This window comes from Balaenoptera borealis (assembly GCF_965194805.1).
Source record: "Balaenoptera borealis genome assembly, chromosome: 3".
NCBI classification, from domain to species: Eukaryota; Metazoa; Chordata; class Mammalia; order Artiodactyla; family Balaenopteridae; genus Balaenoptera; species Balaenoptera borealis.
The window spans coordinates 150,813,404-150,828,346 of record NC_138866.1 but is presented as its reverse complement, the minus strand read 5'-3'; the positions used below and the strand labels follow the sequence as shown (position 1 = coordinate 150,828,346).

Genomic DNA, 14,943 nt, shown 5'->3' with positions numbered 1-14,943 from the left:
TTTGGAGGGAGACAGTTCATCCTGCTCCACTTGACATCAGCTGGCCCAACTCAAAGGCCGGAGGCTGGAACCCCCCGAAGGGTCACTCACTCACTCACACATCGGGCCGCTGATGTTGGCTGCTGGCTGGGAACTCAGCTGGAGCTGCAGGACTACACATTGCAGGAGGCCTCTCCCTGTGGCCTGGGCGTCCTCACAACATGGTAGCTGGGTGTCCCCCGGAGAGTGTGAGAGCCACGTAGGAGCTGCATCCTTTTTAAGACCTTGCCTCTGACATCAAATAGCGTCACTTCTCCTATGCTCTGTCAGTCAGAGCTGGCACAAACCCGCCCCGGTTTAAGGCGAAGGGAAAGATGGCTGGGCCTGTTTTTGGAAAATACAATCTAGCACACAAAACATTTGCAAAAGTGGATTTGGTTGGGTTGGAGAAGTGCTCCTCGCCAGGGTGGTACCCGGTGGCAGAGCGAGTAAGCAAACAACGGAAGCTCCACGTGTGCTCAGCTGTGCCAGCAGAATGGACTAGCGTGAGTCTGAGAGAGTACAACACAATGGCTGCCATTTAACTCCCACGAGCCAAGCACCGTGCTGGGTTAAGCGGACACTATCTTTAGTAATCACAGCAGTGTCTACAGAGCGTGGTATTGTCCCACTGTGTAGATGAGGGTACTGAGACCCAGAGATAAGAGGCAACTTGTCCAGCTGGTAAATGATACGGAGAGTGAGTCCTTTCTTCTGTGGTCTGGGAGAGACTAACAGGCCAAGGTGCTTTTAAGTTTGGTCATCGCTTAATGCCTGATTGTCAAGCTCGGGACAAAGAAATGCATTAGCAACACCCAACAGCCCCCGACGAGGCCTGGACAGTGTGTCAGCCCTGCTCCTGCCCCTGTTCCCGTGAATAAGGGTGTGAGGGAGGACCCGGCAAGGACCACAGACACGACACAAAAAGTCCTTACTCCCAGGCCAGTATCAGAGGGGCCATCTTAATGTCATCCAATAGCTTCTCCAGGGTCCATAGGAAGCTAAGAATCTGTTTCCTGGCCGTGAACTCTTAGGAAACTCTCCTGGGGAATCATAATCTTCATGCAAGCCCCTTTAGTGACTTCACCACAGTGGGTGCCAGCTCAGTGCCCTATTCTTCCTGAGAAATAATGTGCTCAGAGTCATCTGTGTCAAGCTCTAGAGTAGACAAGAACTTGGAGATAACCATTTGTGTCAGCTCCTTAGATTTAAGAGAAAGGCTGAATTTGAACATGGTCTGACAATGAAAGGTATGACCCCATTCAACACCCACCCTACCGGATCTTACTGTGTGCCTGTCCAGGGCCGGGCACCCAGGCCATGGGATTCAGCGGGCACACCCCTCGCCCCCGCAATCTCACGTCTGCACACAATGATGTTTCCTATAATCGGGTTACTGTTTTGAGTCTTATCAAGCAGCCAGGTGATGAAGGTGGCCCAGCCAGGTGATGAAGGTGGACCAGCCAGGTGATGAATGCGGACCAGCCTGGGGAAGGAGAAAGTCTTTCCATCAGGACTGGGAGGTGGTGACACGGAGGAGCACAGTGCCAGCCATGGGCCTGGGACACGGAGAAAGCCTCCTTGGGAGCTCAGATGAATCAAGTGAGTGAGTGGGGTTGTATGAGGACTCACATGCAGCCAGGGCGCGCCCAGGCCCTCCCAGGAACCCCTTCTGTCTCTGAAGACCCCCTTCTCCCCCAGCTCAAATAGAACCACTGAGGACGCTACCACTGCCAGCTTTCCAGTTTCAAATCAAGAATCAGCAAGAAAGGGACTTCCTTGGTGGCGCAGTGGTTTAAGAATCCGCCTGCCAATGCAGAGGACACGGGTTTGAGCTCTGGTCCGGGAAGATCCCACACGCCGCGGAGCAACTAAGCCCGTGCGCCACAACTACTGAAGGCTGCGCTCTAGAGCCCGTGCGCCACAACTACTGAAGCCCACACGCCTAGAGCCCGTACTCCGCAACGAGAAGCCACCGCAATGAGAAGCCCGCACACTGCAACGCTCGCTGCAACTAGAGAAAGCCTGCGCGCAGCAACGAAGACCCAACACAGCCAAAAAATACATAAATAAATTTATTTTAAAAAAAAAGAATCGGCAAGAAGGTCTTAAAACGTAAGCTCATCCATTTGAGCGTCATGATGCTGCAGTTTACAGGTGAGGTTTAGTGCGCCTTGGTCACCTTCTTCAGATCTGACAACAGGCAGAGAAAACAGTGCCTTTGCAAACAATGATTCCAGTCATCCCCAACACCGCAAACACACAAACAACAATCCTGGATCTACTTTAACTCCCCAGGGAAATGAGTCCATCCAAGAGTCTCTCCCAGGCAGCCCTCGTTCCTGGCTTTGTACAGCACCTCACTGATTCACCATCATCATCTCATTTGCATGGACTCTTAAGCAGGCTACCCCAGGATTGGTATTCATGCCCCCAGATTTTCTTTAAAGACAGGAAGCCAAAGCACAGGAGTGTTAAGTGACTGTCCGAGAGCATCATTTCTAACTGGCACGGATGGGACCACTTGCACGTTTTCTGACTCTTGGTCCAGTGCTCAAACCAGTTTAACCCACTGCCAGCAGATGCACGTAGGAGCAGTGCAGGCGCGGTCCATGCAGTGGGCCCAGTGAGACGTGTTCTTGGGAGGCTGACCTCCCCTCCTGGCCAGATGGGGCAGCACAGGTGGCTCCATCTTGGTAAGACCACCACCTTCCTGGGGCTCCTGGGATGGCGTGCCCACAATCGGCTGGGTTTGGGAGATCAAATTGTGATAAGTTGATACAGAACGACTTCTGGCACAAAGTAAGGACCCATTAAGTACTTGGCGAATGAATGAATGAAATCTAAGTACATATAAGAGTCCTGTGAAGACTTCTTGATGAGAAGAGGGAGTTAGCTGGATGATCTTCATGGCATGATTGTGGGATCTGCAGCTGCATTAGAGCCCAGAAAGGCTTTCTAACCCCCTGACACTGAGCTTTCACATTTTAAAGCTTGCTCAGACCTCAGCACATTCAGAAGACAGGCACCCCAGGACTCAAAGGTGGGGAAGCAAGATACTCTGATACAAGGGGAATGTTTTCCATCTGGAGGCGCAAAGGCTGAGGACCCTGGAAATTTTCTGCTAGTAACCTGAGAAACTGCAATACGAGTGCACTCTGGTCAAACACACGTGGGGGCCTCCCTCACCAGCAAGTTGGTGGGCCAATGGAGGAGCTTGTGAGGGAATGTTGGAGAATTCCACACAGGACTGTGTGGCCCTGACCAGAGTGAAGGAAAGGGAGTCGTGTGCCCGCTGAAGCCCCTTCCAGGTGGCAAGGCCGTGCTCCCTGGTTCCGATGATGCACCGGGCTGGGCATAGCCCGTTTGGGGTCATTTCATCTTGCAGCAGAGCCTGGGGGGGATTTTAGCCAGCACTGCTGGGGGTGGGGCATCTGCTCTTCCGTCCTTCCCGCTGACAGCAGTACGGGCTCACCAGGTTCCGGAGGCCAGAGGACTCCTGCTCCATCTTCTATAACAGAACAAGTTCTCCTCCAAGTTCCCCTTGTAGGTGCCCTGAGCCCAGAATCAATTCCAGAGTGCTGCCTGGGCAGATTCAAACTGCCAGGTTTCACTGGGGCGCCTGAAATTTAACTCATGCAGGGGAAAAAGAGAGAAAAATGACTTGAATAGAAGAGACAACAAAAGGAGTACTGGAAGTGTTTTTTCCTGAATGCTTCTCTCATTTTTTAAGCATCATTTTGCCAAGCTGACGTCTTTTAAGGGGGAAAGTCTGGCACGGTATCAGAAACACACATCCGGGGATTTGCTGCACAGGACTGAGAGCTCGAATGCCACCAAGGGGCTGAGCCAGGTTTTCGGGATTGATGGTGATTCTTCTCGACAAACGGGGAAACACGGTCTCTGAGAGAGATCGGCACAGAAAGGCTTTGGATCCGAGAGCATCGCACGGTGCCGGGGCAGAGTCCCTGTCCGGTGACCGGGGGGGCTTGGGGGGCACCCTGCTGGAGGAGGGGTGCTTGGGTAACGGCAGCCCCGCCCAAGTGGAAGGAGGAGCAGGAGGGGCGGGGGCTGCCTCTGGCTGATGTCCCTGGAGATGAACTGGTCATTGGTGGGTTCCAAAGGTAGAGCGGTTCCAAAGGAGCCCGTGTTCTCCCAGGCTCTCCAGCTGCGTCCCAACAATGGCAGCTCCGCACGAGTCATGGCAGTTCTCGGCCCACCAGCCAGGATGTCAGCCGTAGAATTTCTTCACTGCTTTCTGGAGGTTGGCGTAAAACCCGGCCATGCTGCGGGGAAAGAAGGAGTCCACCACGCCCTGCGGAAGGTAACCGCTGAGGTCGGTCTGGAAGAACGTGACCAGGCTGGTCTTGTCGGGCTCCCTGTGAAAGCAAGGCCAGGGCTGTTATGTGTCTGGAGCAGACAGCCCACCAGGGAAATGGTCCAGACCCAGGGATTTCGCTGGGTTCACTGCCCAGGGCGTCCCTCTGGACCTGCTTCTTTTCAGGATGGAAGCGGGTCCTCTCGTGGGTGCTCCCATGGCCCCACCAGGCCATTGAGCGAGGACGACCCCCCCCCACTTCCAGCCCAGGAGGGTCATTCGTTCCCTGTGCCCGATTCACTCGGCAAAGGCTTTCAGAGAACTCACTCCTGTACCGGGTCCTGGGAGGAACAGACACGATGCTGCCCTCTGTCCATTTAGGGCAGCGGTTCTCCAAATGGCCTGGCAGCTCCTGGGGGCTCCTGACACCCTTTCAAGGGGTCTGCAAGGTCAGAGCTATTTTCATCACAGCACTAAGATGTGATTTGCCTTTTCCACTCCCATTCTCTCAGCGTGTACTTCATTCTCACAAGTTTTCTCTTGGCCAGGACCATGAAGGCATGGGCTTCGTGGAGACCACTGAGCATTTTATTTGAATGGAGCTGTCAGCAGCTTCCGGGGGAGGTTTCCAGAGGCTACATGAGGTGTGATATCACAACAGACTGAATGCAGAGGCAGATATGAGCTTCTGTTAAACCTGACATTAAAGAGATTTCCCAAAATGTCAAACAGGGCCACTCTTCACTATTTTTCCTCTTTTGAAAAATATGGTTACTTTTCACAAAAATATTTATGTGAACATATAATACACGTATTATCATTATTTTAAAATAAATGTTTTTTAAATGTCCCAGTTTTAATTTCAAATATAGTAAATACTGATGGATATAATCGACATGAACAAAAGCGCTTTGATGCCCTGAATAATATTTAAGAGTGTAATGGAGCCTCAGACCAAAAATGTGAGAATGGCTGACTTAGAGACCTGACACATAACTTGCGCACATGTGAAGGGGCTTCGGCTGGGGGTGGCAGAAGCCCCGAGGGAGGCCACAGCATGGAACATGGCACAGACCCGTGCTGAAGTCGAGAGGCAGGGTCCGGTCACCAACCTAGCAACTCAGCGGACCTCCCTGGGCTGCAGACGTAGTGGCCTCCTGCTCAGGGGCACAAGGGCAGTGAAGCCCACCAGCGAGAGTCTGATTCAGTGAGGGGCACGCACGGGAGGAGACGGGACCCAACTTGGTAGGGACCAGGGGTCTTCAGTGTCACAAACTTCCCAATTGCCAGGACCACAAAGGCACGGGCTTTGCGGGGACCATTTGGCGTTTCATTTGAGTGGAGCTGTCAGCAGCCTCAGAGTCTCATCAGGAACCCCACGGAGCACTGCACCTGCCCATCAAGTGTTTCCTGACATCCTGGAGGTCAAGGGCTGAGAAGTGGAGACCCTTTAGAACCTCGCCCTCCCTCCCAGATGCACAGACAGGGCCGGGGGCCAGCAGATGAACGACAGTGCAGGACGGCGCTGGCTGGGCAGGCTTCTCTCCTCTGCTCATGCCTTCTCTGCACAGAGCCTGAACTCGGGGTTCGGGGGGCACAGACTGCCTTCCATCCCAAAGCCTCAGCATCATCGGACACTGTTCCTTGCTCACCAAGCCCCAGCCCCTCCACCTGTGCTGGGACCTTCTCTCTTCTCCCTGCTCCTCCTGCCATGGGCTCACTCAAGCCCCCATACTTCTCAGTGCTGTCCTCTTTGGCCTGAACAGGTGAGGGAGAAAGTCTGCTCAGGGACCATGCTTTCCTCCGGGTGAGGACGGGGCTTGGTAGGAGGTAAACACGCAACAGGCCGGGTGGAAGAGGCAAACTCGGTACCTTACAGAGTGGTCACGGTGAAGAGCGCTTCTCGCTTGGACGTCATTAACAGAGCGGGCAAAGGGGGGCTCAGAGCGATGTTGGAATCACCTGGTCTCCCCATGGAGAAGGCTGGGCTAGATAACGGCGTCCACCACTGGTCCTTGTTGTAAGGATTCGTGAGATAACACGTGCAGAGCACTCAGTAGACTCGCTGGGCACAGAGCAGGGCTGCATTCACGATGTGATTATGCTGCCCCTGCTACAAACACCAAGCCCCCCCCCCCCCCGCCCCCGCCTGGAGAACAAGCAGAGCCCGACAGCTCTGCCCTGTCCGCTGCAGCCACTCGACTCAGGCACCACCATCCCTCACCTCCAATTAGTCCCCTTGCCCTGGCTCACAACCTCGCCCACTCCAGAGGCATCACAGCACTGGACACCCAGCTCAGAGCACATCCTGCTCCAGACTCCCCACCAGCTCCCCGTTCGATTCCGAGCACAGCGCCCACGACTCCAGGGTGTGGGCCCTGCTACCTCGGTGACCGGATCTCCTTGCCTTTCCCCCTGCTCACTGCCATCTGGCACAATGGCCTCCGTGCCATTCCGTAAATGCCCCTTGCCTGCCCCCACCTCAGGGACTATGGACCTGCTTATCCCTCTGCCAGGCACACACTCCCCCCAGCCCCCTCCCATCCCCAAGGCTCCCTGTGCTGTACTTTGGTCAAACGTCCTATCAGGGGGGCCTTTGGTGACCCCCCAGATGTCTAGCTCCCCCATCCCTCCCCGGCACCTTTATCTGGTTTCAGTTTTCTCCAAATCATTTAAAATCTGATCACTACAAGCGTGTACATCTGATATAATTACGGTGCTTGTGTTTTGTCTGTCTACCCTGCTCCCACTAGAATCTAAGTTCCAAGAAGGCTTATCTGTTTTGAGGGGTCAATATCTAGATTAAGAGCATAGATTTGGGAGTCAGATGCTATAGCTTGACCAGCTCCTTGCTGTGTGATCTTGAGTAAGTTAGATAACCTCTCTGTGCCCAGAGTCCTCATATAAAAAAATGAAGGTAATAACAGTACCTTAGAATTGTTATAAGAATAAAAATGAGTTAAATTATAAAATATAAAGAATAGAAAAGTGCCTGACACACAGGAGTGATGTATAAACATTTGCTGCTGTTCCTGTCACGATTAGTATCATTTCTTGAATCCATAGCACCTAGAACAGGCCTATATTCATAGAGTGATGGGAACCATCATTGTCACAGGTTTCAGATCCACATAAAATGCTTTCAAGCGAGCTGAGTCAAAACCTCCACACTAGGGACTTCCCTGGTGGTCCAGGGGTTAAGACCCCACGCTTCCAGTGCAGTGGAGGCAGGTTCCATCCCTGGTGGGGGAACTAAGATCCTGCATGCTGTGTGGTGCAGCCAAAAGATAAAACAACAAGAAATATATATATATGGAACATCTTGGGAAGAAATATTTGTAACATATATAATAAAAAATGTTTTAAAAATGTCTTAAGAAAAAAACCTCCACACCAGCTGGGTTTTGTGGGATCTTTCTGGCACTAAGTGACCCAGCTACAAAGTCTGTGCAATCAGGTCTTGCTATCTGGAATGAGGCATAATGATACTCATCATATTGTGCGTTCTCCCCAAGGAAGATATCCACAGAATTCAGCCCCTAAGGGGAAAGTGCTCTGACTCTTATTCTGAAAATTCCTGTGTGTGTGTGTGTGTGTGTTTGCGCTCGCATGGTGAGGGGAGCCGTGTTGGATTGCAGCTATGCTATTATTTGCAAACTCATAAAGTTTTGCTACGTTTAACAGAAGTCTGCCACAAGATGTGTGAAAAGCCAGCTTAGTCAAAAGTGTTACGTGAAGGTGTGGGATGTGGGTTTTCGGTACAATGCTATGGCACCAAAACCCTTCTCCTGAGATTGAGTGGTGACAGCATCAATGTTTTCCCTGCTGGTGTCTGTTTGTGGGTTGCAGGGTGACAGGGACAGACCCTCAGGTACAGTTTCTTTCTTTGTCAACTTGAGTGGTTCCCAGGATAAACCAGTGACCTTCGGGTTATTATTAACACGGAAAGCTCCTGGTAAAAACCTGGCCCTGGTGGTCCAGTGGTTAAGACTCCACGCTTCCACTGCAAGGGGCGTGGGTTCGATCCCTGGTCAGGGAACTAAGATCCCACACGCTGCTCGGTGAGGCCAAAAACAAAAACCCAAAAAACCAAAAAGAACATGGCCATGACCTGCGAGAAAATGGGGCCAGAACCATTTCTGAGCTCAGTTCTGGGGCTGACTCACGGTGTGCTCTGAGAATCGCGCTTTAGCCGTGAGCATCTCCATCCCATTCCTTGGTGAGGGGTGAAGAGCACCGTGTGGGATTCGGGGTGAGGCCAGCTAAGCTCTTGGCTGCTCCAGGCTGGTGGAGAGCACTCAGAACACAGAGGAGAAGACTGGGTGCCCAGGGCCCACACGGCCAGCCTGGGACCCTGCACAGACCACCTAACTTCCCCGAGCCTCAGTTTCCTCATCTGCTAAATGGGACCGTGACATTTGCCCAGCTTGCCTGGGCCGGAGGGAGGGCTCCCCACATCAGAAATAATGACATCTCCCCACAATTCTTTCCCACGTGCCTAGAACTTTGGCGTGTTACGTCACCAATGTGTATGTATAGGGTTCTGTAACGTCAAGGCCTACAGAGTGGTGAGGCATTTTTATTACTGCAAATCATCATTAATGTTGCCATTGAGTAGAATGTCCTCAGTTAAGCCACAGTTAGGTCTGGGCACATCATTCAATCCAAGAGCTTATCCTTACCCTGGCAGAGGTCCACAGAAGCAACCGCAAGGATGGTTAAATCCTCTCACGTAACCTGGCTTTGGGGGACATAACAGATGCTCCACGCTGGTAGCTGGAAGACAGAGAAAGATGGTCAGTGAGCTACAACTTCGGGCAGTTGGGCCACTGCCGCTGAAGGGCCTTACCGGGCACCCACGGTGGGTACAGACCAGTCACCTGGAGCCCAGGCGTCAGAGGATGACCCTGCCCCTTGGCCCTGAGCTCTTCCTACTGCCACCCCCTGTCCCTCACATTCACACACACGTTCACACATACTCGTGCTCACGCACACACGCACACACGCATGTCCACAGCTTCCCCAAGCCTGCTGGAATATTAGAGAAAAGAACATTTCAGACTATGAGGCTTGAGGGCAGAAGAACGAAGGGACCCCTCTCAAATCGCAGCCGAGAGAGGTGTGGATGGACACACAACCTACCCCCATGTGGAAGATTCAGAGGAGTGGCAGGCGCTGTGGCTTTCAGCGGGAGGCACCACAGAAAGTGCAGAGGCAGGAACTCTGCTCCTCGCGGGAAGGAGGAGAGCGGACAGCCCCACAGCCCTCTCGGGAAGGTGCTCCGTGGGTGCAGGGAATCACCACACCCTGGGGTTCCCTGAAGCCAAACCGTACCCCGCATGTCTAGGGTACAAACTATGCGCCTCAGCAGGGATGAAAATGGGGTGCTGACGAAATCTGTGATTTATAACTAAAATTACTAGTGTGTGGACTCTCCCACCTCAGACCTCCTTGGCACAGAATCTTCCCAAACCTGACAAGGGGAGGCTGGCACAGAAAAAGGGACCCAGGCTGTGAGTGCTCCAGGGATTTCCAGCTGGTCGGCTTTCCTTGAGGAGCTGGGCGGGTGTGGAGGAGACAGAGCCCAGCATCCCACGAAGGCTTTGCAGCAGCCCTGCCGTCACTCACCATTGGAACTGATGGTCCCATCCTCATACGTCTTGACCAGCACCAGGTCCACAAAGTCTCTGGGAGAGATGAGCTTCATGACGGCCGAGGGGGTGGTGGTTCTGCTGACGCACTGTGTCTGTCAGAGCAAAGGGGGATCCAGCTGCGTCTGATGGCCACGCATCTGCTCCCCAACCCAACTCGACTCGGAGCTCATCCAACCCGTTCCAATACCCCAGGGTCTAGAAAATGGGAATAGAACTGACAGCAGGGTGGCGCTGTGACCTGGAGGGTCTAGAATGAACTTTCCTGGACGGGCCAAGGGTCATGGCAACACACCCAGCTCGTAGAATCTAGGGTTGTGACACGGGCTGCCCATGGCTGATCAGGACCACTCTGAGCTTATGTCTCAAAAGATCATGAGAGTTGCCATTAATTGAGCACGTAGTTAAGAGCCTGGCTGGACAAAGCTCTCAGTGGTCCTCTGCAACTGAGAAATAGGTTTCATGAACCCATTTGACAGGTGAGGAAACTGAGGCTTGGAGAGATGAAGGAATTCACCACAAAGCTCAGGGTGGAGATGAGGCTTGAACAGGGCCAGGAGGAGGGTGAGGCAAGAGGGGCCATTCCTTCCTAAGGCCGACCCGGTACTTGCCTAACCCTGAGAGCAGTGCCTCCTTACATGTGTGTCCTGGGCAGCTTTCTGGTTTCTCCCAGCCCCAGCCCTGGGAGCGAGCACCCCTTGAACTGCACATCATCTCAGAATATCCCACCAAGTCCATTCTCCCACTTTACAAGCCAAGGGCCCTTCAAACCCACCCCATGCTTTATCCCATGATTCCCCTCCTCCAGCAGGACGCCGGTCCTTTCAAGGTCACAAGGTACAGGTCAGGCCCGAGGCTGGGACGGTCCTGGGAAGACCTCTGGGGAGCAGGCGAGAAGGCCTCTTGCCTCTTTGGCTATTAAGACTCGGGGCGCCGTGTGTGGCTGAGAAAACTCTGACCCTGGGTATGAGTCTTCCAGGTGGGCGTGCAATCCCTGGGGGCACTTGAGAACTTTCCAGTGGGCTCTGGGAGCACTGGGAATCAGTTTCCAGATGGCTCATCTTCCACGTGTCCTTCCTAGAATGACCTGCCTGAGAACAGCCTGCACCTTCATGCAGGTTTCCCTTTCCCACTTGAAAAAGGTGCCACATACCCCACCCATCTGGAATCTTCCAATCATACACTGTCCTAGGGTGTAAAATCCCCCAGGGGGCCAAAAGGACACTGAGGGATGCTGATTTCAATATTTAACCAAGGCACTGCACACTGGAGTTAGAATTTCCATGTTTTCCCCCTCTCTTAAAGCATATATTCTTTTTAAAAGCCAAAGCTTGTTGCTAGAAACAAGGTAATCTTGCCTTTTCTGAATTCTAGTAGTTTGTAGTAGGAATGGCAGAAGTGATGAGATTTAAAAAAAAAATAACTATACAGCTTCCACTCCTGATTATTGCTACAAAATGCATCAATCCTGAAGGAGAGTGTCTGGAGAACAAGATGAAGAGGACATATTGGTAAGAAATGCTGAAAGCGGCAGCACTTGTTATAACTGCCACAAACTTGTGGCATGGCTCTGTATCTCATCCATCCATCCATCCATCCATCTACTATCTATCAATCTTTGAATTAGGATATTTGAGATTTGTCAAAATCATGCTGTCATTCTGTTATTACATTTCCATTATGTTTCTTTCAAAGGGCATTAACCCATGTTTCCTCAACTTCAAGCATTTGTGTATAATTATTTGTATACTATCTTCACAATTTTTTCCTATCTCTAGTAGCATCTATCCTGTTATTCACTTAATATTTTTATCTAAATGTGGTCACTTTTTAAAACTTAAACTTATTTTAAAAAGGAGGCTATTTAACTACTGGAAATGAAAAAAAGGTACCACTTGGCATAAATAAAAGACAACTGCAAATATATATATATATGTATACATATACACACACACAAAGGATTTTTGGGTTCTAATTCTGAGCCTGAGGCCAGCTGTCTGTTTGTTATAATGGAGATTCACAAGTGTTAAACAGGTGTCAAAGGCACATTAGCACCTATCCCAGACTTTTCCCTTCAAGTTATCAGAGAGATTGAAGAAGATTTGAAATGGGGTGACCTCGCTATGCGTGATTCAATTTCAGCTTTGACTGTTAAAGACCTATTACACTGTATCACCTAGTGCCCCAACATTATGTGCCCCACCCTTCAGGAAACACTGACATAATTTGTGATAATGAACTGAAATATGAATTCTTGGTCAAGGTTAAGAACACTTGGGTCCTACGGATTGACCAGTAAAGAACTACGGCTTGAGGTTTCACAGCACCATCTACAGAAACACCCAAGAGGGTACCATGTCCACAGATGTCAAAATCAAGGCACCATTCAAATCAAAAGAAGCTGGCAACATTTCCCCAGGGCAACTTTTTAATTTGTTTTGGCTATGTTTTGTTTGTTTTTTTATCCTTAACTTCTATAATCAAAAGGAGGTGGATACTTAATACTACAGAGGATCCCAGGGCAGGACAAACTAGATCTTTGCTGCCCAATATGGTAGCCACTAGTTCCATGTGGCTATTTAAATTTACATCGAGTCATGAAAATTAAATAAAATTAACAATTTATTTCTTCAAACTAGACACCTTTCAAATGCTCTGTGGCCACGTGGGGCTAGTGGCTACCGTACTGAACAGCGCTGTAGTAGAATATTTCCATCAGAGCAGAAAGTTCTCCTGGGCAGCGCTAGAGTAGATACCACACATTTTACCAATGGAGCAACTGTCATCCAGCATCTGCCACCTGGCACAGCGTCACAGCTGGCAGAGAATCCTGACTCTTTGGCCAGGACTCAATTCATTACCATGGTCCCAGAAACGGGCAATACTTCAAACTAGAGCTGATGTGTCCAATCCAGGCACTGCTTCAGCATCCTCAGAGCTCATGTTCACTCTGCACTCCGGCTTTCATCATCCGCTGCTATGTTCTCTCAGCTCTGTTTAGGGCAGCTCTACCTCTCTGGGTCTCATTGTTGCCTACCTGTACCTGGGCCGAGGCTGGGTTTGAGTGTCAAGCAGTGGGCAACCTGTTTGCTGGGCATCAGGGGCTCACAGTGTACTCCTCTTGCCTAAAGGTGTCATTGACCCCCCGCAGAGGGAACAGAGTCAGCTTACTGTCTAGCGATAACAGTGCTTGGAAAGACTTACATCAGTGATGCTTTCGATAATTTCAAAACTGTTCACATTCTCATCCCACTTATCTCGTAGGGTCCCAGCAAGTGGTTTCACACAGTCCCACACCTGCTCTGGTGTCCCATTCACAATGCCTTCTCCTCGGTACCTGGAGCACAAAGAGGAATGTGACCCCAAGGCATCAAACTGGTTTATCCTGGGATTACATATAAGGACTAGAAGTCATGTCTGTCACTGTTAAGACAGCCTTGCAGAGAAGCGGCTGACATTTACCAGCCCACCTCCCCTCAGGCCTGCAGAAATGGACGGACGGCAAGCTTTCATAAGAATATAGTTTGAGGAAATGATGTAGTTAAACATGGAAACTCTTCTAGAAGATAACTGGCAAGTTGATTCCAGGTGCTAGGGTTGACTGGAGTCTCTTAGGAAACAAACCCGCAGAAACAGCAGGAAAGGTGTGGCACCTTTGACAAGCTTTGAACAAGGGGTGCACTTACAGGTTCCCTGGAAACTCCACAGACGGCCTCCAGGAAACTGAAACTCCGTTCTGTCAAAAGGCACAGAATAGCAAAATTTTAGAGCTAGAAGGGCCCTTGGGAGATCACCAGGCCCAATCCCCTGTTTTACAGAAGAAAAGTCGAGAGCCCCAAGAGACGCAAATCTCCAAGGTACCCAACTGACATGTAGCAGAGTGGGGACTGGTCCAGGACAAAGCTGCCCCCAGGAGGATGTGATGGACAAAGGGATCTTATGTGGCTGACTTGAAGAGCGCTGGGGAGTTTTCAAACCACCTTAAAAACCACCGTGCATCTTGTCTCCTCGGGCAATTTTGGTCTGTTTGTTAAAAATCCTAAGTGTCCAGTGAGCAGCACCATCCCTCTGCCACCCTCCTGGGAACGCAGAGAGGGGCTCCTGCTCCGAAGAACGGAGTAAAGGCTTTGGAGCCTGGTGCTTCCGGTTCCATTCTAATCATTGACCAGCCAGGTGACCTTGGCCAAGTCTTTCAAACAAAGGGGCGGATACTTATCTCTCGGGGGTGGGGTGGGGTGTCATTGTGTGCAAAACAGGCCGGAGGATGGAACGCAGAAAACCTCCAGGAGAGGGGCAGCCTGGGGGCTTCTGGAACCCCGGCCCCAGGGAGCAAAGGCCCTTCGACCCCTTCCTGCCCAGCTCCTCACTCACGCCTTCCCGGCAAATCTTCCATCCTGACTCGTCTCGCCGGTACTGCAGCATCTTCTCCGCCACCGCCTCGCTTATCTGCGCGGCCAACGCCGGGTCCATTGCGCCGAGAGCTGCGCGAGGTTGCTGGGGAGCAGGTGCGGGGTGCGGTGGGCGGTGGCGGCCGGGCACTTAGGTATGGGAAGCCGGAAAGCCCGGGCCAGCAGAGGAGCCCGGAGTCCCGCCCCAGCCCCGCCCCCGCTCTAGGATTGGCCTAGACCGTCAGACAGACCCCGCCCCGCTCTGAGATTGGCAGGGCCGGAGATCAACCGGTCGGTCACTGCAGGACGCCCTCCGCCCCGAAGGGTACAAGGCGCTCCCCGTAGGTCCTGCAGGACCTGCTTTTCGCCTGTCCCAGCTCAAGGAGGGGCTTGAGACGCCGGAACTTGAGAAAGCCAGTGGTGGAGAGCCAAGTGGGCCGGGCCAGGTCGTGGGCAACGTCGTTGACTTGTATAAGGAGCGTGGAGCTCTGTCTTGAATGCACAGAGGCTTTCAGCCAGGCTGGACGACGGAGAAATTTCCATCCGAAATACCTTTTTAGGGCGGCTG

General features: G+C 51.8%; 1 protein-coding gene across 1 annotated transcript; it reads right to left on the bottom strand.

The window, feature by feature from the left end:
- Positions 1-2,086: 2,086 nt before the first annotated feature.
- On the bottom strand, positions 2,087-14,542 carry STARD5 (StAR related lipid transfer domain containing 5). Its single transcript, XM_082388594.1, has 6 exons — positions 14,359-14,542; positions 13,674-13,723; positions 13,192-13,324; positions 9,965-10,082; positions 9,019-9,112; positions 2,087-4,397 (listed from the first exon to the last, which is right to left on the bottom strand). The coding sequence occupies exons 1-6, from the start codon at positions 14,455-14,457 to the stop codon at positions 4,250-4,252; spliced, it is 642 nt and encodes a 213-aa protein (XP_082244720.1). The 5' UTR covers positions 14,458-14,542; the 3' UTR covers positions 2,087-4,249.
- Between the last annotated feature and the right edge of the window lie 401 nt (positions 14,543-14,943).

Excerpts from the sequence above, each read along its gene's own strand:
- STARD5 (XM_082388594.1), bottom strand. The coding sequence starts at position 14,457 with ATGGACCCGGCGTTGGCCGCGCAGATAAGCGAGGCGGTGGCGGAGAAG. Across the intron at positions 10,083-13,191 it reads TTATCGAAAGCATCACTGAT|ACACAGTGCGTCAGCAGAAC; the intron begins GTAAGTCTTTCC and ends TTGCTCTGACAG. Across the intron at positions 9,113-9,964 it reads TGGGACCATCAGTTCCAATG|CTACCAGCGTGGAGCATCTG; the intron begins GTGAGTGACGGC and ends TCTGTCTTCCAG.